The sequence below is a fragment of the Schistocerca piceifrons genome, chromosome 2 (genome assembly GCF_021461385.2).
Source record: "Schistocerca piceifrons isolate TAMUIC-IGC-003096 chromosome 2, iqSchPice1.1, whole genome shotgun sequence".
NCBI lineage: Eukaryota > Metazoa > Arthropoda > Insecta > Orthoptera > Acrididae > Schistocerca > Schistocerca piceifrons.
This window is the reverse complement of record NC_060139.1, coordinates 845,904,663-845,930,813: the sequence shown is the minus strand read 5'-3', so window position 1 is coordinate 845,930,813 and position 26,151 is coordinate 845,904,663. Positions and strand designations below refer to the sequence as shown.

At 39.6% G+C, this 26,151-nt stretch overlaps 1 protein-coding gene across 8 annotated transcripts in view; it reads right to left on the bottom strand.

The window, feature by feature from the left end:
* Positions 1-26,151, bottom strand: part of LOC124777589 (cell division cycle protein 20 homolog) — a 93,161-nt gene that overhangs the window by 5,596 nt on the left and 61,414 nt on the right. For all 8 annotated transcript variants that reach the window (XM_047253051.1, XM_047253045.1, XM_047253046.1 and 5 more), the window contains exons 5-11: positions 25,405-25,548; positions 25,183-25,312; positions 24,779-24,972; positions 21,134-21,313; positions 16,040-16,167; positions 3,658-3,805; positions 3,390-3,491 (exon numbers count right to left, since the gene is read on the bottom strand). In XM_047253051.1, the coding sequence (XP_047109007.1) occupies positions 3,390-3,491; positions 3,658-3,805; positions 16,040-16,167; positions 21,134-21,313; positions 24,779-24,972; positions 25,183-25,312; positions 25,405-25,548 (1,026 nt within the window). The remainder of the gene's footprint in view (positions 1-3,389; positions 3,492-3,657; positions 3,806-16,039; positions 16,168-21,133; positions 21,314-24,778; positions 24,973-25,182; positions 25,313-25,404; positions 25,549-26,151) is intronic.

The following is a 26,151-nucleotide window of genomic DNA, read 5'->3' as shown; positions in this document are numbered from 1 at the left end:
CCGGCTATCTGGCACTAAGGTCCACTCCCCAGTTTCTGGCTTGAAGGTCGCGAATGAAGTCCTTGTGGCCCCTGAGGCTGTCTCCAATGCCTTCGGCCGCTTTTTCGCCGAGGTTTCGAGCTCCGCTCATTACCACCCTGCCTTCCTCCCCCGCAAACAGGCAGAGGAGGCTAGGCCACCTGACTTCCTCTCCTCGAATTGTGAAAGTTATAATGCCCCATTCACCATGCGGGAACTCGAAACCGCACTTGGCCGATCACGGTCCTCCGCTCCAGGGCCTGATTCTATTCATATTCAGATGCTGAAGAACCTTTCTCCTGCGGGTAAAGGTTTTCTTCTTCGTACATACAATCGCATCTGGATTGAGGGACATGTTCCCGCATGCTGGCGCGAGTCTATTGTTGTCCCGATTCCTAAGCCGGGGAAGGACAAGCACTTGCCTTCCAGTTATCGACCTATCTCGCTTACCAGCTGTGTCTGTAAAGTGATGGAGCGAATGGTTAACTCTCGATTGGTTTGGCTGCTAGAGTCTCGACGCCTACTTACCAATGTACAATGTGGATTTCGAAGGCGCCGCTCTGCTGTTGACCATCTGGTTACCTTGTCGACCTTCATTATGAATAACTTCTTGCGGAAGCGCCCGACCGCGGCTGTGTTCTTTGATTTGGAGAAGGCTTACGACACCTGTTGGAGGGCGGGCATTCTCCGCACCCTGCATACATGGGGCTTTCGCGGTCGCCTCCCTCTTTTTATTCGTTCCTTTTTAATGGATCGACAGTTTCGGGTACGTGTGGGTTCTGTCCTGTCCGACACCTTTCGCCAGGAGAATGGGGTGCCACAGGGCTCAGTTTTGAGCGTCGCTCTCTTCGCCATCGCGATCAATCCAATAATGGATTGCCTCCCAGCTGATGTATCAGGCTCCCTTTTCGTGGACGATTTTACCATCTATTGCAGCGCGCAGTGTCCACGTGTCCTGGAGCGCTGTCTTCAGCGTTCTCTTGACCGTCTTTACTCCTGGAGTGTCGCCAATGGCTTCCGTTTTTCTGCCGAGAAGACGGTCTGTATTAACTTCTGGCGCTACAAAGAGTTTCTCCCACCGTCCTTACGACTCGGTCCCGTTGCTCTCCCACTCGTGGAGACAATCAAATTTTTAGGCCTTACCTTTGACAGGAAACTTAGCTGGTCTCCACATGTGTCATATTTGGCCGCCCGTTGTACCCGTTCTTTAAATGTCCTCCGTGTTCTCAGTGGTATGTCGTGGGGAGCGGATCGAACCGTCCTACTTCGTCTATATCGGTCGATCGTCCGCTCCAAGCTGGATTATGGGAGCTTCGTATACTCCTCTGCACGGCCATCCATCTTACGCCGCCTCAACTCCATACAACATCGGGGTTTACGACTTGCGATCGGAGCATTTTATACCAGTCCCGTAGAGAGTCTTCATGCTGACGCTGGCGAATTGCCACTCACCTACCGGCGCGATATACTGCTTTGCCGGTATGCCTGTCGGCTACTGTCAATGCCCGACCATCCATCTTATCGTTCCTTTTTTGACGACTCTCTTGACCTTCAATACGGGTTGTATGTCTCTGCCTTGCTACCCCCTGGAGTTCGCTTTCGTCGCCTCCTTCAACACCTTCATTTTTCACTCCCTGCAACCTTTCGAGTGGGCGAGAGCCGCACGCCACCTTGGCTCCAGGCTCAGGTCCGCGTTCACCTCGACCTCAGCTCGCTCCCAAAAGAGGTCACCCCCGGTTCGGTCTACCACTCCCGTTTTTTGGAACTTCGTTCGAAGTTCAACAACATGACTTTCATTTATACAGATGGCTCTAAGACCAATGACGGGGTCGGGTGTTCCTTTATTGTCGGGGCACAAAGTTTCCAATACCGGCTCCATGGCCATTGTTCGGTCTTCACAGCTGAGCTCTTTGCCCTCTACCAGGCTGTTCTTTACATTTGCCGCCACCGACATTCTGCTTATGTCATCTGCTCAGATTCCCTGAGCGCCATCCAGAGCCTCAGTGATCCGTACCCGGTTCACCCTTTCGTACACCGGATCCAACGCTCTCTTCAGCAGCTGGTGGACGTCGGTACGCCGGTTAGCTTTATGTGGGTTCCTGGCCATGTCGGTATCCCTGGGAACGAAGCTGCAGATGCCGCGGCCAAGGCTGCGGTCCTCCAGCCTCGGACAGCTTCTTGTTGTGTCCCTTCGTCCGATTTTAGCAGGGTCATTTGTCGGCGCGTTGTGTCGCTGTGGCATGCCGATTGGGCTGCACTTACCGACAACAAGCTTCGGGCCTTAAAACCTCTTCCCGTGGCTTGGACGTCCTCCTCACGCCCTTCTCGGCGGGAGGAGGTCGTTTTAGCAAGGTTAAGAATTGGACACTGCCGGTTCAGCCATCGCCATCTGCTGACGGCTGCGCCGGCGCCGTTCTGCCCATGTGGGCACTTGCTGACGGTTAGACATATTTTAATGTCCTGTCCAGATCTTACCACACTGCGCCTCGATCTTAACCTGCCTAATAGTTTAGATGCCATTTTAGCGGATGACCCACGAGCAGCTGCTCGTGTTCTTTGTTTTATCAATTTGACAAACCTCGCTAAGGACATTTGATGATGTTTTTTAATCCTATGCCTGTCAGTCTGTCTTTTATTGTGTTTTCCCTTTTAGTTGTTGTTGTCAACTTGTGCCTCGCGGTGCATTCTTAGAGTAGTCAGGGCGCTAATGACCATTGACGTTGTGCGCCCGGAAAAAAAAAAAAAAAAAAGAGGCTTGCACAGGATAGAGTAGCATGGAGAGCTGCATCAAACCAGTCTCAGGACTGAAGACCATAACAACAACAACAGTGTATTCTGCTGACATATCCACGAGTTTAAATTCAGCACACTGCAATCCATACTCAGCTTTGTATTCTAAGTACTAACAGCTATTGATACCCAGGCACTATGGCATGATGCAGTTCAACTAAATGTGGAAATGATCTGTTTTCAAATATGCTGAAAAGCTTTTCTCCCTTCAATGCTTTTACATAATTTATGAATAAACATGAATTCCTCTGTTACATTCAGTGTTGCTCTTATTTGAGTTCTGATAACCTGTGAGTGTAGCTCCTTCCCTTCCTGAAACAACATTTTTTTTTGTTTTATGATAGCCTCAGCTTTCTTATTATGCCTTGTGATCATAAAATCATTATCCCGTGTTTCCATTTTGATAGAATATATTGTCTTCTCCAGAGCTTATTTGTGAATCATCTGAATCTCTCAGTCACCAAGCAGCCTCTTTTGTACACCGGTTCTCCATTTGGGTCTTCCCTGTGTAACTTTTGTTCTTATCTCAAATTATTCGTACACTGAAAATAAAACTAGCATCTTTCTAGTTAGCTACTAACCTTGTTCATCGATGGGTATTTCCATATGACTAATTGGTTGTTAGCATATCCATGACCAGATATAAATTCCCTGTAATTTGTTGACCATAGCAATGCACAGACCTGGAAACAGAGCCGAGAAACACATTTTTACTTTGACAAACATGTTATCAACCAGCAACACTAATTTAGTTTGTCATGATTATCACCAAATTGCATATGAACAACATTTTTATGATTGCGTGCAAACATACAAAATGATACAATAGCTAATATGTACTGAACTTACTTGAGATTTTGTGTCTACTGTTTTTAAGCAGTTCCCATTGCTGCAGTTCCAGAATCTTATGCACCGATCTGCAGTGCCACCACCACTCGCAAGGATACTTGGCTGCCATGGGCACCACGCAAGTGCCTTGACTGCTGCTTGATGTTGACTAGAAACCATTACGAAAATTTACCATGTAATTTCATAGATACACCTCAACATGATTGTTGGACAAAACCTTATGGAGCATAGTACTATTTTGTTACATATGAATCATTTCAGGAACAGCAATGTTAATAACTAAAGGCATTTTAATAACATTTAGGTTTTTTTAAATTCTACTTTCATGCAGATCAAAAACTGTATGTAAATATTCACATTATTCAGCAATGTTTCATTCTAGAGCTCTAGTCCACCACTAATAATGGACGGTGGATCTTTGACAATGCTAGCCACTCATGCTGGTGAAATGTCAAACAGAAAAACGCTGAACTACTGTCAGCTGAATTTTCTGAGCCGAGTGCCAACAGTTAACATGTCAGAAGTGGCCACAAAAAAATCCTCAACAATTTTATATTGAAGCGAAAATTAATTATTATTCTAGAATCAAAAAATTACCTTTAAAATGTTGACAGTTCTGCAGTAATGTGAACCTCATCATCTTCTTACTTTAGTAATAATACTCTCAAAATATGTTGGATTACCACAAATGATGCTGTTTAATATAAATTCTAATAAGTGATTAATTTCTGAAAGTTGTAATGAGATTCCTATCTCAGAGTTTAGGAATCCATCATATTTATTTACTTAGGCAGAAATGAATAATTCATGACCTGTGCTGTCTAACAAACCAAAGCTGAATAGCTGAATGTGAGTTGATTCACCTAAGAAGAGTTGCTAACCTCTTGGCAGGCTACTCCAACAGTGCCCCAGGGAGGAATAGCTCTCACTGTGGTGAATGAGTCCATGTGGTGGGGGGAAGGCAAACTCACTGCGTCCTGGCTGCATTGAGCTGCAGTAATCCATGTTCAAAGGCAGCCATTGTCAGTCAGGGAAGTCCTGTGCCTCAATTGGAGGCTATATTTCTACTCATCGAGAGGGATGGATGTCCGCAGTTCCTTGTATGTAGTAAAATATTTAATTTTGCTAAGAAGTGTAACACACAGTGTCATTACACACTTTTTTATGCAGCACATTATGAGCAGATAGAAGGCGAAGCACGCAAAGAGCTAGTAGTCAGTTTTAAGAATGACATGCCAGGAGACTTAAGTTTTAAAAAGAATTCTTAGGACTGAAGTTACAGAAATATGCAGCATAGTTCATGTACTGTAACACATTTGTACTTTTCAGGGTGAATGACTGAAGGAAACTGAACTGAAGCAGCAATTCAAGCAAGCTACAAAGCCACTCACATTATAGCGATAAGTGGCAAGTCGTTTTCTGGGACCTCTCGTAAAATCATGCATGGCGGCAATTGCAGAATGATTCTATGGGAGCTGCAAGCAATTGAAGCAAACAGTTTCTTGTCAAATCCTGGACATTGTAGCGAATTAAAAGAGAAAGCTCAGGATAAAAGCTGAGAGAGCTTTGTTATATTTTCGCTAGCACTTCATGAAAGCACAGATATGTGCGACTGATGTCAACTTTCAATATTTGTGCATGATGTCTACATGTAACTGAGGAACTCTTTGATGTGGTACTGCTCAATTACACAGCAAAGGGAATTCATAGTTTTGAAGTGATTTGTGAAACAGTGGACATTTCGAGCTGGCGTTGGGAAAAGCTCCATTCTGTAGCCAACAAGGTGCGCTTCGAACAATTGGGCATCATGAAGGATTCACTTCTTGTTTGACTTTTAAACTCGAGAACAGATCTGGCAAAGACATTTTCACTATTCATTGTTTCATTCACCAAGTGGCACTGTGTGCTAAGAGTGGAACTAGGTGATGTAATTGAAGTTGTGAGCAAGTGGCTGAATTTTGTGCATCATCATAGTGCAAGTAATTGTCAATTCAAAGGATTACTGGAAGACATGGTAGCAGAGTATGGAGACATACCATACCACAGTACAGTTTGTTGGCTGAGTCAGAGAAATATTCTTGATGTTTTCTTTGCCATTTGTGAGGAAATATCTCCTTCTGGAAATGAAAGGGGAAGAAATAAGTTGTCTGAAAGATTTAAAATGGCCATCAGATCTAGCATTCTTAGTTGACGTAACTATCCATCTGTATAATTTCATTCAATCTGTCATTGGAGGACAAAGAATAGCTAATAGCTGTCATGCTGACCAAATCAGGTATTTCATGGAAAAGTTACATTTGTTTGAAAGGCAAGTGGCTAATGGAATTTTAACTTTCTTCAACAATCTGTCTTCTTTAAAACTACCTGAAGGTGCCGGTTTCAGCAATTACCAAGTCAATATAAGGCAACTCATCACTACTTCTGAAATAAGATACCTCCGCCATTTTTGAAATGAAACTGTTCAGCACCCCTTTCTCAGTTTCACCCGACTAACTGCCATCACCACCCCAGTTGGAAGTTACCAATATGCAAAATTCTACTTTGCTGAAAGACATGACACTGAAACATGCTAATTTGTCATGGTGGTATCTTGCATTAGAGCAAAAATATATTTCACAAACTCCACAAAAATGCCACACAGATCATTTTCATGTTTGGATCAACTTACTGCTGTCCACAGCTTTTCTTAGCAATGGAAAGAATAAAAACAAGAAGTGATCTGATCTTCAGGACGTGACACTGAAGGACATCCTCAGTATTAACACTGAACACTTTGAAGTCAGATATTTCCACTCTTCTAAATAAAGTCTAATTTCAGATGCTCAATAAATATATCTCTTTTAAAACAGTTTCTTATTTTACTTATTGTGGATAGTCTTCTTGCAAGAAAAATACACAAAATGCAGGATAGCACATGGCAAAAAGTGATACTGACCGATTACATAAAAAGGTGACCCTAATGATTGAATTACTGTACATTCTACAAATGTATGTACATATGCAGTGGCAGACGAGACGAAACAAAGCAGAATGTGCTGTTAAATTTTAGATTACTGTCAGGTCCCAACCAACACCTCAGAAATCAAGATGCTTTTTCCAAGGAGTGCCAAAAGCGTGTGACAATTATGGCTGTATTTAAATTTTTTAGGCTTCACTATTAGTTCCTGGCCAAACCAGACCCTTCAGAAATCTCTAAGTATTCTGAAAAAACCATACAACATACATCATTTGATAACCTTGCAAACCAAAGTCAAAGCACATTTTTATGAAATAATGTGTAACCATCCCTGTGTCGTTCATATATTTTTCACAAGAGGCACGACATCTGCAAGGCTCACTGTTAGTTCATATATTATACAGAAGAGGCAAGAGCAAAGCTCTTGTTTTATCGTTACCATCTTAACTTCTGTTCAAACTAATACTAAATTTTCAGCCGAACCCAATGCTTCATTGAATAACACAACTATGAACACCGCTACATTCAGTACAGTAACTGTTAGGTTTGCAATTTTAGGAGACAAAGCAGTATGCATGAATTGTTTCAACTTTTAATGCCCACCAAATCAGGACTAGACCACAGCTTGAGAAAGTTTATTGCATAATGCTTGTAAACACTACTTGAAAGCCATCATCATCACCACCACCACCACCACCACCACCACCACCACCACCACCACGTGTTGTTTCATTAACACTAGAAGGACCTTATGAGCATTGTTCAACATTAAAGAAAACAGCTTGCATTTTACTTTATAGGCCTTATTTTTCATGACTTAATTTACCTCAGTGGTTTATAATTTCAGTAAAAGACCAAAAACTGAACGAATTATGAACATTTTTATCTTCAAGGACCACAGCCAGTCATTCTGACTGGTGAGATGGATTTACGTATCTTGCCTGTAAAGGCACAATGGATCTTTTCATCCACTTAGCTTATTTTATTCTATTGTTGTGATCTGTCCTCCTCCCCCTCTCCCCCACACCCCACCTCATTTTACTTTATTTAGTGGAAGAGCGGACATACTGCAGTTGCCGTTCTCTGCAATACACTGTTGTGCTTTGCGCTGCGCAGAAGTTTCAGTGCTGCTCCTCGTTATTATGGTGTACCAGTGGAAGAGATATTTTTGAATGTGATGAGTTGGATAAGATTGTAGAGATGACACAGAATATCAGCCCCATGAAACATAACAAAGCGAATCATCTGAGTTGAAAGATGAATATTCAGAACCTGTACAACAACATACAAATAACCCAGTGCTCACAGGTTCGATTCCAGTGGCACCACAAATTCCTACTTGCAGGCAAGGAAAAATCCATCTCACCATCCATATGTTGGAAGTGAAGCAACTGCAGCCGATGAAACAGTGTGGTCTAATTGCACCAGGGCAGGCACCTGGAAGATTAGAGCGCCACAGTGTGTGGGTGGTAACTCCTGTGCCAGCATGTAATACTAAGAAACTTATAGTTGCAGGCAGTTACTTGAATGCATGGCAAGTATTGATAGACCATAATATTCTACAGAACATGAACGTTACAGAAATTAGAGTCCGAGAACTTCTGCAAGATAACACATGGGTACTTGATATTGCCCAATTAGATGCTGCCATAGCTATAATGTATGGTAAAGTGCATGGAGGAAAGAATTTCCCCCTGAAACATCTGTGGTCTCTAATGTGGGGGCCAGCATTTTCTTCTCGCGCTATGGGAAGAAATAAGTTCATAGAAGCATTTGATTTGTAAGATCTAATGACAATCACCCTCTTGCCAAAAGACTCAAGACTGATGGCTTTGCAGCAGCTACCCCAGTCTGGAATTCATTTGTAGCGAACTGCATCAAGAACTATAAACCAGACGCATTCAAAATTGTAAATGAGAGTCTTTTCATGCAAAACTTGGTGCCACCTTATACAATACATGAGTAATAAGCCAGACAATTTTGTCCTCAAGTTCTAGCTGGCAGCAGAACCAGTGGTAAATATCTGGTGAATGGATTTCCTTACTTGGGTCAGCAAAGCTAAAGACACACTAACATACCTGTGGCACAGCATGTTGTTACATGTCTCGTGCACCCTTCACTTCAAAAGGAAAAAATTTAACATGTAACAATTTCTTCACAGCCAAACCTCTTGCAGAGCAGCCGAAGCAGGAGAACACAGACATTGTGCGTACACTGAAGAAAACCCAAAGATAAGTTCCTCCATCAGTGAAGTCTACTGCCGGATCTTTGTAGGATACTATTTTATACAAATCTGGTGACAACAGTAACTTCATATCCGGGAAGAGCAAGAAAAATGTTCTATTGAGCACAATTCACCAGTCAGTTCCAGTGGATGAACAAATGCAGAAGAAACTTCCTGAAATTGAGTTTCTACAATACCACTAAATTTGAAGTTGATATTCTGGACCAGATGTCTCGTCTGTACACTCAAGTTTGGCTGCCGCAGATGGCCTATGTACATGTTTTTCAACATCCTAAACTTTGCTAAAATCAATACCTAGATCCTTCACAGAGAGACAACACAAAAAAATTAGTTGTTGAATGTTTATTTTCAAATTAGCAGAAGAACTCTCCTCTGTGTATGTACAATCAAGCAGAGGACCTGATCATACATTCACTGCAACCACTGCAACAAGTAAGATACGGATACAAAAGTTCGAACAAAACCAAAAATCTGTGTGTCCAGTGCAAGAAATTCTTATGTGGTACATGTGCTGGAACTGTTCAGTACGTTAAGTGCAAAGTATTTTGACAATGATGGCCTTGAGGGAAAAGATGTCAGAGAGAAAAAAATGTTATTTTCTCGTTACTGCTACAGCAATTGTGTCCATTGTTCTTTATTTTTTGTACAAAATATATGTTTATGACCTGATTGGGGCTCTGACAATACAATTCATACGGATAAAAAATGTTTTACATTATATGTTTATTTGCATTTGAAAGTTTAGTTGAAATGGATTTTTTATTTACAATGTCTTGTTTCAACCTTTATTTAATTAAATATACTTTAAATTTAATTAAATAAAGGTTGAAACAAAAGACATTGTAAATAAAAAATCAATTTCAATATACTTTAAATCCTCCCCCCATGAACCATGGACCTTGCCGTTTGTGAGGAGGCTTGCGTGCCTCAGTGATACAGATAGCCGTACCGTAGGTGCAACCACAACGGAGGGGTATCTGTTGAGAGGCCAGACAAACGTGTGGTTCCTGAAGAGAGGCAGCAGCCTTTTCAGTAGTTGCAAGGGCAACAGTCTGAATTACTGGCTGATCTGGCCCTGTAACACTAACCAAAAGGGCCTTGCTGTTTTGGTACTGCGAACAGCGGAAAGCAAGGGGAAACTACAGCCGAAATTTTTCCCCGAGGGCATGCAGCTTTACTGTATGATTAAATGATGATGGCGTCCTCTTGGGTAAAATATTCCGGAGGTAAAATAGTCCCCATTCGGATCTCTGGGTGGGGACTACTCAAGAGGACATCATTATCAGGAGAAAGAAAACTGGCATTCTACGGATCGGAGCATGGAATGTCAGATCCCTTATTCGGGCAGGTAGGTTAGAAAATTTAAAAAGGGAAATGGATAGGTTAATGTTAGATATAGTGGGAATTAGTGAAGTTCGGTGGCAGGAGGAACAAAACTTTTGGTCAGGCGAATACAGGGTTATAAATACAAAATCAAATAGGGGTAAAGCAGGAGTAGGTTTAATAATGAATAAAAAAAAAAATAGGAGTGCAGGTAAGCTACTACAAACAGCATAATGAATCCATTATTGTGGTCAAGATAGACACGAAGCCCACGCCTACTACAGTAGTACAAGTTTATATGCCAAATAGCTCTGCAGATGATGATGAAAAAGTTGATGAAACGTATGATGACATAAAAGAAATTATTCAGGTAGTGAAGGGAGACGAAAATTCAATAGTCATGGGTGACTGAAATTCGACAGTAGGAAAAGGAAGAGAAGGAAACGTAGTAGGTGAACATGGATTGGGGCTAAGAAATGAAAGAGTAAGCCGCCTGGTAGAATTTTGCACAGAGCATAACTTAATCATAGCTAACACTCGGTTCAAGAATCATGAAAGAAGGTTGTATACATGGAAGAACCCTGGAGATACTAAAAGGTTTCAGATAGATTATATAATGGTAAGACACAGATTTAGGAACCAAATTTTGAATTTTAAGACACTTCCAAGGGCAGATGTGGACTCTGATCACAATCTATTGGTTATGAACTACAGATTAAAACTGAAGAAACTGCAAAAAGATGGCAATTTAAGGAGATGGGTCCTGGATAAACTGAAAGAACCAGAGGTTGTACAGAGTTTCAGGGAGAGCATAACGGAACAATTGACAGGAATGGGGGAAAGAAATACAGTAGAAGAAGAATGGGTAGCTTTGAGGAATGAAATAGTGAAGGCAGCAGAGGACCACATAGGTAAAAAGAAGAGGGCTAGTAGAAATCCTTGGTAACAGAAGAGATACTGAATTTAATTGATGAAAGGAGAAAATACAAAAATGCAGCAAGTGAAGCAGGCAAAAAGGAATACAAATGTCTCAAAAATGAGATCGAAAGGAAGTGCAAAATGGCTAAGAAGGCATGGCTAGAGAACAAGGATGTAGAAGCTTATCTCATGAGGGGCAAGATAGAAACTGCCTACAGGAAAATTGAAGAGACCTTTGGAGAAAAGCCAACCACTTGCATGAATATCAAGAGCTCAGATGGAAACCCAGTTCTAAGCAAAGAAGGGAAAGCAGAAAGGTGGAAGGAGTATATAGAGGGTCTATACAGGGGCAATGTTCTTGAGGACAATATTATGGAAATGAAAGAGGAGGTAGATGAAGATGAAATGGGAGATATGATACTGCGTGAAGAGTTCGCTAGAGCACTGAAAGACCTGAGTCGAAAGAAAGCCCCGGGAGTAGACAACATTCCATTAAGACTACTGACAGCCTTGGGAGAGCCAGTCCTGACAAAACTCTACCATCTGGTGAGCAGGATGTACGAGGCAGGCGAAATTCCCTCAGACTCCAAGAAGAATATAATAATTCCAATCCTAAAGAAAGCATGTGAAAATTACTATCAGTTTAATAAGCCACGGCTGCAATATACTAACGCGAATTCTTTACAGATGAATGGAAAAAGTGGTAGAATCTGACCTCGAGGAAGATCAGTTTGGATTCCGTAGAAATGTTGGAACACGTGAGGCAATACTGACCCGACAACGTATCTTAGAAGAAAGATTAAGAAAGGCAAACCCACGTTTCTAGCATTTGTAGACTTAGAGAAATGCTGTTGACAATGTTGACTGGAATACTCTCTTTCAAATTCTAAAATGCGGCAGGGGTAAAATACAGGGAGTGATGGGCTATTTACAATTTGTACAGAAACCAGATGGCAGTTATAAGAATCGAGGGACATGAAAGGGAAGCAGTGGTTGGGAAGGAAGTGAGAAAGGGTTGTAGCCTCTCCCTGATGTTATTCAATCTGTATATTGAGCAAGCAGTAAAGGAAACAAAAGAAAAATTCAGAGTAGGTATTAAAACCCATGGAGAAGAAATAAAAACTTTGAGGTTCGCCGATGACATTGTAATTCCGTCAGAGACAGCAAAGGACTTGGAAGAGCAGTTGAACGGAATGGACAGTGTCTTGAAAGGATGATATAAGATGAACATCAACAAAAGCAAAACGATGATAATGGAATGTAGTCAAATTAAGTGGGGTGATGCTGCGGGAATTAGATTAGGAAATGAGACAATTAAAGTAGTAAAGGAGTTCTGCTATTTGGGGAGCAAAATAACTGATGATGGTCGAAGTAGAGGATATAAAATGTAGACTGGTAATGGCAAGGAAAGCGTTTCTGAAGAAGAGAAATTTGTTAACATCGAGTATAGATTTAAGTGTCAGGAAGTCGTTTCTGAAAGTATTTGTATGCAGTGTAGCCATGTATGGAAGTGAAACATGGACGATAAATAATTTGGACAAGAAGAGAATAGCAGCTTTTGAAATGTGGTGCTACAGAAGAATACTGAAGATTAGATGGGTAGATCACATAACTAATGAGGAGGTATTGAATAGAATTGGGGAGAAGAGGAGTTTGTGGCACAACTTGATGAGAAGATGGGATCGGTTGGTAGGAAATGTTCTGAGGCATCAAGGGATCACCAATTTAGTACTGGAGGGCAGTGTGGAGGGTAAAAATCGTAGAGGGTGACCAAGAGATGAATACACTAAGCAGATTCAGAAGGATGTAGGCTGCAGTAGGTACTGGGAGATGAAGAGGCTTGCACAGGATAGAGTAGCATGGAGAGCTGCATCAAACCAGTCTCAGGACTGAAGACCACACCAATAACAATACTTTAAATAGAAATTTTTCAGCATAAAGCATTTGTGTGATAAGCATAATGTGCCTCTAACGACACCGCACAGAAGCAACTTAAGTAAAACTGAAAAAAAGGAGGAAAACTTCACCAGTCAAAATGCCTGTTAGCAGTCCTCCTAGGTAGTTCCCTAATGTTGGTCCTCCAAGTGTTAAAATAAAACTTATTTATCATAAACTGTAGAATTTCATTATAGCCTATCAGACAGGAACCCGGTTCAAATGGCTTCAATCTTCAGTAATTATGCAGAGAAGCGTTTTCCACATTACGCAAGCACAGGAAGCAACTTAAAACTAGGCTTTCGACTGAGGAAGATAAAAAAGCAATTTTGGTAATATTCAAAATCACAAAAAAGACAAAATGAAAAACTAGAGGGTATCAATGGTATACCTTTTAGCTGTACGTTAGTATGTAATAATGCGAAAACCAATATATACTTTACACTGTTCCACTAAAAGCTGCAATTACATCATGACTGTGAGAGAATTCAAGTTCATACTGATAACAGACAGGTGTGTTCAGGTCAGACGATATTCTCATTGATGTTGACACTCTTGCGGGGTCACTCAACTGCCATACAAAAACTTGTGAGGAAAGAAAAATGTGTCATATCTACAAATACAAGCCCAGCTATTATCAAGTGATGTAAAGATATGTGAACAGCAGTGTTACAGGTGACAAAATCTATTCATGTTACCTTAAAGCTCTAGCAATGTCACAAATTACACTGTGGTTGTTGGAAGATGAGAGCATACTTATCACAGCTGGCAATATCTAACGTCATGAAGTGAATTATTGTACGAGGGCATTTTGAAAAGTAAAGATACAATGGCTCGCAGTCCTTAAATAGAACATTTATTTAGAAAATGTCAGTTACATCTTATTAACTGGATTATTTGTTATTTTTTGACAATCACCCTCGTTATCCAAACATTTGTTAAGTCGGTGCACAAGCTTTTGTATCCCACAGTCAAAGAAGGTTGTTGCCTGTTGTCGGAACCACATTTCAACTTCATCTTTGATCTATTCATCGTCGTGGAATGATTTTCCACCAAGATGTGACTTCAGGTAACTGAGGACATGGAAGTCTGTGGGCGCAAGGTTCGGGGTGTATGGCAGATGGTTCAATACGTCCTATTTGAATTGTTTGAGTAGTGCTTTGGTTACAAGCACTGTGTGAGGCCGAGCGTTGTCATGAAGCAAGCGGACTCCACTTGTCAGCATTCCCCTGCATTTGTTTTGAATTGCCCTTCGAAGACGTTTCAAAGTCAGGCAATATGCAGCAGCATTAATTGTCGTTCCAGGAGGCATAAATGCCAACAGAAGAATGCCTTTTCCGTCCCAAAAAAGCGGAAGCCATGATTTTCTTCGCTGAAATCGACATTTTGCATTTCTTGGCTTTTGGTGAATTCGAATGGTGCCATTGCATTGATTGTTGCTAGGATTCAGGTGGCTGGTGATAAACCCATGTCTCGTCACCTGTCATGATGTAATCAAGGAACTCATCACCTGCTTCAGCATAGCGTGTGAGGAAGTCAAGTGCAAAGCCCATCCTTTTCTTTGTGTGTTCTTCAGTTAACAATTTTGGACCCAGCGCACACACAATTTCCTGTATCCTAACTTGACAGTCACAACATCAAAGTGTTGTCACTGACACGTCCGGTATGATCTGATGCAATTCTTTCAGTGTGAGACATCTGTTCGCACGAATTGCTTCCTCTGTTCTCCAAAGAAGGGCATCAAAGATCACAGATGACCGACCTGTTCTTTGTTTGTCATGAAGGCCGGTCCTACCTTCAGAGAAATGACGACACCATTTCATTACATTTTGTCGATTCATAATGTTCCCATAAACAGAAACAATTTCTTTGTAAATATCCGCAGGTCGCTGACCTTTTGCATGAAGAAAACGTATGACAGAGCGCACTTTGCATTTGGCGGGATTCTGAATCGGCGCAGCCATTTTAAACATGACCTACTCCAACCAGAAGCAACATTCAACTGCAAAATGACCGCAAGGAGAAAGCCAACGGTTCAAGGTTAACACCAGTGTTGCCAACTTGCTCGCCAAAACTCTTCTGTTCATCTGGCATACAGTGTATTTTTACTTTCTGAAATACCCTCGTATTCTCAGTTCACAGCTGCTGTTATGTAGAACGTAATGCTTGTCCTTAAGTCTAAACCTTTTTTAGTTATAAGTACATTTAGACAAACGGTTGAATCTTGCAATACTGCACTCTTACACTTTCAGGTCATAATAATTAGTTTTTAACAACCAAATGCACCTTAGTGATGGAGGGAGAATAATTAATGTGATTGGAAGGAAAAGTTTCCAAGAATGAAGAGTGCCTAGAAGTAGGTGGAAAGTATTTTGAAAATCAAGTAAATAACTTAAATTCAAAATTTTTATGAAACTCCATCTTATTTGATTTCAGAATGACTTCAGATAAATCACAACAGTGGTTGCAGCATTATTTTTACCCACAGTTTTAAATATCAGATGCTTCAAATGGATACATAAAAAAGCTACTTACCGCAAGTGGTGGCAAAACACACACATAAAAGACAGTTGTAATTGGCAAGCTTTTGGAGCCAGTGGCTACTCCTTCAGGCAGATGCATTGAAGGGGAAAGAAGAGGGGTGAAGGAAAAGGACTGCAGAGGTCTAGGCAAAACGGGTAGATTTTGGGGAAAGTCACCCAGAATCATGGATCAGGGGGGACTTTCCCAAAATCTACCTGTTTTCCTAGACCTCTCCAGTTCTTTTCCTTCACCCACCTTTCTTCCCCTTCAACCCATGCTTGCCAATTACATCAGTTTATTACATCAGTTTTTTGTCTTTTATGTGTGTGTGCTGCCATCACTTGGTGAATAGCTTTTTATCTTTCCGATTAAATAATTTTGTCAATAATTGATTGTTTTTGTTATTACAGATACTTTAAATGGTTTTTCGATAATACAAGCATAATGTGTGTTCAAAACACAATAACTACTTTGGATTTTACCTCAACGTGTAAAGTGGTGTAGTCTGAGTATGTGCTCCACCTGGTGTAGCAGGCCATATATTCAGTAGATTATCATTACCACCACTAGCAAGATACCTTCCATCTGGCGACCATTTCAAACCACAAACCTAAACATAGAAATTATGCTTAGAACAGTAAGTTTTATGAGCTGATTAAATTAACAAATACATAACACACAAAACTTTCAACCGGTAGCACACTACCTGCAGTCAACAGGGATCTACATTCAAATCCCAGTCCAGCACATATTTATCTACATATAATCAAAAATTAAATTTAAGAGACAATGGTACTGCTTTTATATAAATCGATATGGCGACAAATGTTGCTCTGATGAGAATTATGTTGTTACCAACATACGGCACTATTAAGTGCGTTACTTGTACATTTAACACAAACTTTCAATGTAGACAGCTGTTATTGAACTGTAATGACGCAGCTGTCAGAAATATGTATTCAGTCCCAGTCTGAAGAACGACCAAACGCACACATGCAGGCAGGCACGCACGCACGCACACACACACGGAGGGAGGGGGGGGGGGTAGAGGAGGGAAGGGGGTAGAGGAAGAGAATGAGAGAATTCCATGTGTGGGAAGGAAGGAAAGGGATGTCTTAAGTGATGGTGGCAGTTTCGGCATCTCACAATAACGACTTTTCTTTCCTCGGCTGTAGTTTAAGCACAGTGTTTAAATATCGATAATCTAAAGGGACTAACCTCAAAATAATTAACACACACTGAAATATCAAGAATTTTACAATTTGTGGTTTATAAAACACAATAAAATTAAATTCCATTGTTAGGTTAATAAAAAAATAAAGAACAGAATTCCCAGAGAGACTACAAAATTCTTTAAATACCACAGGAAATTTTAGATTTTTTTACAGGTAAAATTTAGTTCCCTGAGAATTCCAGGTTTCCCCAGAAGAACTGCCATCCTGCCGATCTTGCAATGGCAGTTGACTGGTAGCAAGTGCACCCACAGCCAATTGTCTGGATCACTGAACTCTTTCGCCATTCAGCGGTATTCTCATTCCAAATGAATATTATATGACTAGGTTCTAAAAGCTATTGGTGTTGGGTTTTCAATTTGCGATCCTTTTTCCTTGAGTTACCAACAAATGGCAAACTACTAAAACTGTGAATGTGGAAAGTACTGTGATGTTAAACTTTTTGCTGCTATAAAGGTGTTCTCTGTATTCCATGCTGAGAGTAGCTTTTGTTATGGCTGTACTGCTCGCCAAATGCCGGTGCCGGTACTGAGAGACAGAATTCCAGTCAATATGAAATACTTATCTTCCAATTTTTCAAAAGCTGTTAGGTGATAAAATTTGTTTTTTTTTTTTCACATTTTACAGTCCAATATCTTCACTCGATAAAGACAATTTATTTTCATTACCCGTCAGACTTCTGTGCTGCATTAAATAAAGTAAAACAATGCGCAAAATATTAAAGAGTTTGCAGTTTATTGAAGAGTCTAAGTTACCAATTTTACTTTTGTAGAGCTATGGCATGCAAACAGACAGATTACAGTTCAGCAAAAGCTGACTATCATTCGCAACGTCTACTACAATCTTAACATAAAACAGACATCCAAAAAATATAATTCAGCAGCCCTGTCTACATTGTTTGCATACTCAAAAGTAATGACAAAGCTGCATCCAAAATAAGAACGTATGTCTACATTCACTACTGTGGAAAACATTATTTTAAATGTAGTTTCATGGAATGAAGTGGCAGTATTGAAGTAAGTAGGAACATACTGCAAGAGAGATCTCGTGACATCTGCATTTTTTTTTTTTTTTTTTTTTTTTTTTTAGGTGGGGGGGTGTCCATAATCTATCATTACAAAGTGTAAATGGAGGAAGTAAGGCTGCAGATGTAAAACATTTGAACTGTTGGAAGAACATTACATTGCAATGATTGAGCCCAGAGACATATTTAACACTGATGAAACCAGGTATTTTAAAGTACATCCTCAAAAATGTATTCTTTCAATGGAGAAAAATGTTCTGGGGGTAAAGAAAATCAAGAAAGTAAGGATGATTATGCAATTGTGTGTAAATAATGATTGCCTCTAATAACAGGAAATTCTCAGGAGTTTAATAACTTAAAAACACCACCCTTCATTGAGTAAACATCATTTTTAAGAAATTTAAATGTTGTGCTCCTCCCTCCAAGTCCGCAAGTCTCTGGACCTTGGCATAACACACACTGTTAAAGGGAAATACAGATTAGCAATTGTACAGAAGTCTACTTCGTTCCTTGAGAAGAACAACATGTTGAGACTTAGCATTCTACAGGCTATCATATGTTTGTTACTAGTTGAAATTCTGTAAAACAAGAGAATGTGTTAAATTGTTTCACAAAGGCTGGCTTTAGTACACCAGTTGCTGTTGATGACAACATTGTTCCAGAAGAAGAATGAAGTAGGTTCACTGATATTTTGACAATGTGACATCACAGGATTGTTTGTTGTGATTATGTCTTAACTTCCACATCTGAGATGGATTCAAGTGAGATGTGCAACATGCTTGTGAAGGAACTCTACGAGGTAGGAGCTGATGGTGGTGGTGAAGAAGAAGAAGAAGAAGAAGAAGACACCATCAGAAATTCTTTTTCATTGTACAAAAGGATATTGATAATTAAGACACCAAAATATGCTTTAATTATGATTCTCGTCACTTCTGAGTTCTCTGTCAAATCACCACTTAAGGAAAAAATATTTAGAACCCCAGAGTTTCATTAAAAAGTGGTTTTACTTTATTTACTTCTCCAAAGCAGCCTTCTTCAATTGATAAGTGATCCACATTAACTTGGCAGTTAACACTCAGTACCCTTCCTAAGAATTTTACTTCACACAGAAACTCAGTCTGTATGATACTATAGCAGAGGAAGCTTAATTATTTTTTATACCAAATATTCAATGAATATTGGGTAACAGAAACTCCTCACTACTGTACTGAGCGACATCTGGACACACTGTTTCTACTATCTTCCTATACAGATGTTTGTTATTTGGTAACTTTATGATTTTTACAACAAATGACTGATTTAATTGTTATGTAATTTGCATTGCTAGAGATGTGGATGGAGAGTAAAAAGTAAAATAAGTGAAAACAATTATTTACACACAGCCTTCTGCTATTAAAATAAGAATGATACAAAGAATGTCATCATGAGACCCATTTCTTCACAAGACAAAGGAGCTAAAATTAATATGTCACTCTAAAGAAGAGTTTGCACATCTTTAATGCTTCCTGACACTATACACATGCCAGATCAGGATTCCAACCCAAACCCTGGTCTTACAATGTGATCGTATAGACGTACAAGGTGTAGCAATAAAGAAACCAGACTCCTGATCTAACTCTTAATTGAAAAAAAAATTCCACGACTGAAATGTAGCCCCTCTCCGATCCCTGCACCGCTCCATGTGAATTTTTCACTGTTGGAAACAGTGCTGCAAGTATTGTTCTGTTATGCTGTTGAGGAGGCTCATTATTTTTTCCTTCACTGCATCCACGGACTCAAATCTGGTTCCTTTCACTGCAGACTTCAGTTGTGGGTAGAGAAAGAAGTCTCATAGTGCTCGGTCAGGCATATATGGTGGATGTGCCATCACTGGAATGTTGTTTATCACCAACAGCTCTTCACAGACATTGTGTTATGGGCTGGTGCGTTGTTCTGATGAACGCACGAGTTATTCTTCCACAGATCTGATCTCCTCCATCGCACATGTTCATGGAGGGGGGGATCTTCATAACAGTTACATAATAAGCTTGATTGACAGTATGATCTTCAGGCACCCCAATCAATGCAGATAACCTCTCAGATATCAAAGAAAACAATTATTGCTTTGAACTTTGATTTGCTTATGCACGCTTTCTTCTTGCTAGGGGATTGAGGGCTCTTCCGATGCATAGACTGTCAATCTCTGGATTGTATCTGAATATCTGTATTTCTTCACACATAATTACTCTGCTGAGGTAATGAGGGTCATTTTCAATTTTTCAAGACTTTCAGCACAGCAGTCCACTTTATGTTGTCTTTGCTTGTTTGTGAGGATTCTTGGCACCACTTTAGCACAAACTTTTGTCAGGCCCACATCATCATGCAATACCTGTCTAACGGTTTCCTTATTGATGCATGCAAGTTCTGAAATTGCTCAAATGCTCAGGCAGTGGTATTCTCAAACATTTCTACCGACCTTCTCCACATTCCCTTCAGGTTTTGAAGTGGAAGGACCACCCAATATCAGAGTGTCTTTGACATCTTCCCTACTGTCCTTTAACCTCTTAACCCACTCGAAAACTTGTGCAAAGATAAGACACTGATCACCATAAACTTGTTCCTATAAATCAAACTTCTGTGGCAGATTTTCTGTTTTGTGAGGCATTTGATGTTTACACGTTGTTCCACTTTAGAGTGTAGCATAACTCTGACAGTTCAGACACTGCCCATTTCGAAGGCAGCTCACAGCCAGACTAACCACCACAACGGCGTGAAATTTTGTATGCATGTCAGGGAGAGTCCCAAGGTTATTCCTCCACTCTTCTCTTTGCCATTGACAAAGCCGGAAATGCGATCAACAACCAGTTTGATTACCTTATTGCCACACTTCGTATACTCAAATATGTCACAAAAGAACTGCATGTGAAAGACTAGGATCCAGATCAGGGTGCTGATCTAGTACACATCTTTTCCCTGGCTGGAAAGAATATTTGTAATATAACACAGGATTTGCTACAAAGTCTGTTTGCCAGGAACTGCACAATATCACCTTTCCTTCCCTTTGGAGTCCAATTCCATGATTCACACCAGCTATTAGGTCAAGTGTACAACTACATCATGCGCAGTAATTAAGCATAACTAAACAATATAATAATATTTAGTTCCCTCTGAGTAAGTCAACATACCACTCACTTGTAAATAACTCTTATTTCTTATTTTGATGAATAGTAGTTGTGAGACTTAAATTTTGTGACAATAACCTGCAGAACTGTTACTAACTTTAAAGTAAAATGAATGATAATGTCACAGTAACTATGCTGTGCATGCATTAATATACAAACCTCTTGGGTATGTCCTGCTAATGTGGCCACAATATGTTCTTTCACACGGACATCATGATGAATTATGTGGCCACTGCGGGATCCTGAAGAAAGGATGTACGAGTTCCAGGATAAAGCTCCAACTCTAGCAGAATGGCCATCAAGTAGACGAAGACGTCTCATAGCTGAACAGTCCCAAAGCTGTAAAACTTTTTTTTTTAAGATTAACCAAGCATATAATAACCAGTTCATTTTATCACAGCATCCTGACAATAGCATTAACCTTCACTCATTTTATCTTTTCACAGTGTGTTCAAAAGACATTAAAAACACTAAATACAATTCTAATTCAAACACTAATAACTTCTCACTAAAAATGTATTTGAAATGCAGAGACAGACAAAAATATAAGCAAGTAATTGCCATGAGAGTAAAGAAATGAATAATATTTGAGAGAATCCAGACAATTCTTGAATAAAGAGTTTGTGTTTCCAGCCACATCAGGTGATTAAAATTACACAATCTTTCAGACAAGCACTACTTGGCAATTGTCAAGCGGTATAACTGCCAATGGGCTACTGGTATGCCCCTTATATAAACTAACTGCTGGCTGGGACGTCACTGGTGCTTGCGGCATCCCCATGTATGGACATATGTTTACTCAGTATTCAATGTGCCCGCTTCAACCATTTGACTGCTGGATCCCATGCCATGCTGAGCTGTAAGCCACCATGTCTATTTAGGGTATTATCAGTGATTTTTATTACGATGACTTCTTTAAACACAGTCCTAGCCGTTAGTGCGAGCCACTACAGATGTTTCATCAAATTTTATCCAGTGACTTTTCTTAAGCATGCTTAGCTAAAGCAGATCTCTCAGCATAATGGAGGCCTCATGCTCCTTCCTGCATTTTTTTCACACTGCATACTGTTTGTTTGATGTAAGATTTACCACACTCACAAGGTACCTTGTAGAGCCCAGGTGTTCTGAGACACGCTGCTGCTTCGACTGGTCTCAGTAATTGACGAATTTTTGTCGGAGCCCTGAAAATACATTTTATCTCTCTTCAGCAAGCGAGTTATCTTGCCTGACACCAGGCTACAGAAACCAACTTCCTTTTCCTGCTCCTCATCGGGTTTTATTGTGATTATTGCTTGAAATCACTTCATTTATTTGATGAACATTATAGCCTTTTAAATTTAAGGGGCCTTGTGTAGATGGCTCAGCTCAAGGGGGTAGGTTATCCATATGATATACTTGCACAACACACCAGTGTTCGAACACAGTGCCAGATGATGGCTGATGGCATGCAAATACAGATCAGTATGGGTGGGTTGTCTATGCTGTGGCCCAGGCATCCATTTCCTTGAGGCAGATGGTTTAGCTCCATGGTAAACTGGATGTTACTGTTATTGCCACTCAGGTGTTCCATAAACTCTTCAAGTTTCTCATGTCTGTGGGCCAAAAGACGAACATGTCGTCAACATTTTGAAAGAAACCACTAGCCTTTTTAATTTCTGTTCCTTTGTCAGATCATTTTAATCAATGTGTTAACTGTTCAATTACTCTTATTTCTTCTTTCCTATCATTGTTTTTCCACTTGTAATCCTTGTGCATGTGACAGTGGCATACCGAACATACTCTTAACTGGCGCCTGGGGCACGACACTTCATTCATGAGCCCCCCTCCCCTCAACGTGTGCCTTCTGTCATAATTGCTGAGACCTGAATCATCAGTTCAGGTCAGTAGAACTGTTAAGTTGCACTTGTAAGGGCCCGTGTTAAAAACCTCACGTAAAAATAAAGAAAGTGTGCCTGGTGAGGGAAAGAAACAATGTGCAAATATCATTTATTACAAACAAAAAGGGAAGTTTTGACTAGCTATGAAAAAGGCAAATGTGACATTCAGCATGCTTTGGGATTTTCAGAATCCACTGTGAGAATTGTTCATGATGATGCAGTATCATCACAAAAAACTGCTCAAGGTTCAACAAGAGCCAAATCTCGCTCTCAGGTGGTGGAAAGAATATAAAAAATGAGAAGCTATTGAATTGAACTGCACAACCAATAGCACATGCCTCTCTCTGCAGCTGCTATTCAAGCAAAAGCCGAGAGCTTGAATGCAGATTTACCGAAAGAAGATTATTCAGCACCTTTCTTGGACAGCTCAGGTTAATTTGATTACTTCAAGCACCGTTTTCACCTTCACAACACTAAAAATGACAGGAGAGACAGTAGTGGGATGTAAAGTTGGAGTGCAGAAAATTAGAAAGAGGTTTAAATAAATAGTGAGAGATACAGGTTGTACTGTGAAACAGTTATCAACCTTGATGAAACAAAGTTATTTTGGAAATTAACATCTAGATGCATATCCATTTCTACTGTAGAAAAACAAGGCCACCAAGTCCTGCTGCACCCGCCTTGTAGAGGTTTCGTAATTAAAATGCCTTATGATCTACTTTCAAGATCTTAGGGTGCTAAGGGGTTGTTATAATCGTTTGCTAAAAACATTCAACAGTCTATATCACACCGAAATTTCTTTATTTAAGACAATTGGTTTGTCAAACCCAAAATATTTAAAAAACACAGCATGTTGTGCAAATGGCCATATATCTCTCTCAGCTGCTTGTTACATCACAAAAAGGTACATTACACACCATCTGAAGCGTATTTTCACTGGTTAGAATATGTCCAGCTTACGTAAACAGATGTGCTATTATGTACTCTGTTTCTAATTGAACAAGCATCTATGAGCAATATATAAAAATTTAACACTAAAACCCACAACAATACACTAAAATAATTGAATTTTCTCATTTTGAGAAAGCCGAAGTAGTGATATGTTTTAGAAATGCTGCACAATGCAGGTGTTCACGTACTTCACTGTAACCTGCGTGAAATGACTGATTACACGTTGTTTATTATAATTTAATGTTTTAACACTGACTTTGTTGGAGATTTAATGTGTGTAAAAACAGATGGAACCTGTTACAGACAGGAAAGTAAACACCCCACAATAATTCTGGTTAATAAGAAAGGTCTTAAGAGAAACCAGACTGGAGTATCATATTGGAATGTTGGCAACAATCTGTTGTTTTACTAACCTACTGGATTATAATGAGACTTCATTGTCTCTTATTCTCCATATGTTATTCTCTTAACCTAACTGTTTAACATGCTTTCGTTCAGTAGACTGCAATTAAACACAACATACCCTTGGTATGTGTGCTCAAAGGATGTAAAAATGTTGTTACAGAATACAAAGGCAGTTCTCCTTTAACTTAATTGTACCCAGTGTATCACAAACACTGCAGTGTAACATTGATGTGGTAATATCTGGTGGCTAATTTTAACAAGCCTGTCAAATAAGATGTGGTATCTTATGAGGCTAATTATTGTTTAACACATATTCAACTGCCCAACTATAATATTTTATTAATTTTTTGTCTGTAATGGCCTGCACCAATGCATTATTTTTCTGTCAAGAGTATGACTGGCATTTCAGCAACTGGGTAACAGCAATAATATTGTCTGTGCTCTACCTGTTCTAAGGAAGGGAACAACTACATGTTTTTTTTAGGGAAATATATTGAAGATCTAATACATCACAATGTCAACTAATGTTATCACTAATGTCCATCAGAAAGAACTATTAAATATGTCTTACTCCTGTTATTCCTTTACTTGTTGCTACTGCCAAAACCTCCCCTTCCTGAATCCATGAAAGTGAACATACATAATCACTTCCTTCCAGAACAAGAAGCTGCTCTATTTCTCCAGTGTGAGCATTCCACAGGTACACACCACTGCCCAAGGCAACAGCCAAAATGTTATGTGCACCCCAGTCAATCAGATTAAGATCTGTAAAACAAATTACGTATGAACAACACTGCAAAACGACTATCTTAAGTTTTTGAACAATGGAAACTCCAGCTAGGAATATCAACATTTGTCACACCTATTAATCACATCACTAGTTTTGGACAAAAATATTGTTACATATAAACACAATTTAAGCCCCAAGGTGGATAAGTATCTTACTTTGTTCCACTAATACTCATTGTTACTCACAGTAATCATCCATAATGTCAGGTGCATCAAGTATACGATCTGGTGTCATCGGAATGTAGCGGGTTGTGCTCTTTACAGAGCCTGGAGTTTTTGAATGACTGTAGACAACCTTTAAGGAGTTTTGATGACCCTAAAATGAAATATAAGAGCTTCATAACTTCTAGAATACTATCACTGGGTAACAATTTTGCTCTACAAATAATATTTTAAAATTTTTGTTACCTCTGGAGCATTTGGTGCTTTATTCTGATAGCAAAGCACTCTTGTCTTGTTAATATCTGCTCCATGAAGGTTTTCTGACATGATGCGTTGTTTATCTCTTTTGGAAGGACTCAGCAGTTCTTCATTTTCTTGCTCCTGATTTATCTAAGAAGAAATTACAAAATAAATTATTTTCATATTTAAAAGCACAATAATTATGAAATGCCTACTGTAGTAAAAGCAAATTTTTATCATTTTATGCACTCTGCATAAAAAAAACCAGGCAATTGTAATTATAAACAGAAATGCGAGTTAAGTGCAGCCAGTAATGGTTGGTTGCTCACTTAGCACGATATGCTACAACGTTGTGGAATGAGTAAGTTTATGGAATGTTAACTTAACTGGGATTTAAATATGGTTGTACTGCAACCATTTACGGATGAGTCCACAAAAAATAAAATTTAATTTAATGACAATATAAGCTTCAAGTTTCCAAATAAAATCCCTGTGGAATGGAAGATGTTCCCCAGAATTAACTTTTTCAGCTCAGTTTCTAATTTAGCTATGTTACTTGATTTGTTATTCAATATCACTAGACCGAAGAATTTGGTTCCAGCATTAATCATCATTTTCGGAAATAAAGTAAATTTAAAGGAAAAGTAATTTAAGTTTTTCTTTTTTTTTTTCATAGTACTGAAACTGTGGATGTCATTAATCCTTCTGATATGTAATGGGTTATCTATAACAAATTTCATGAGAGAAAATATG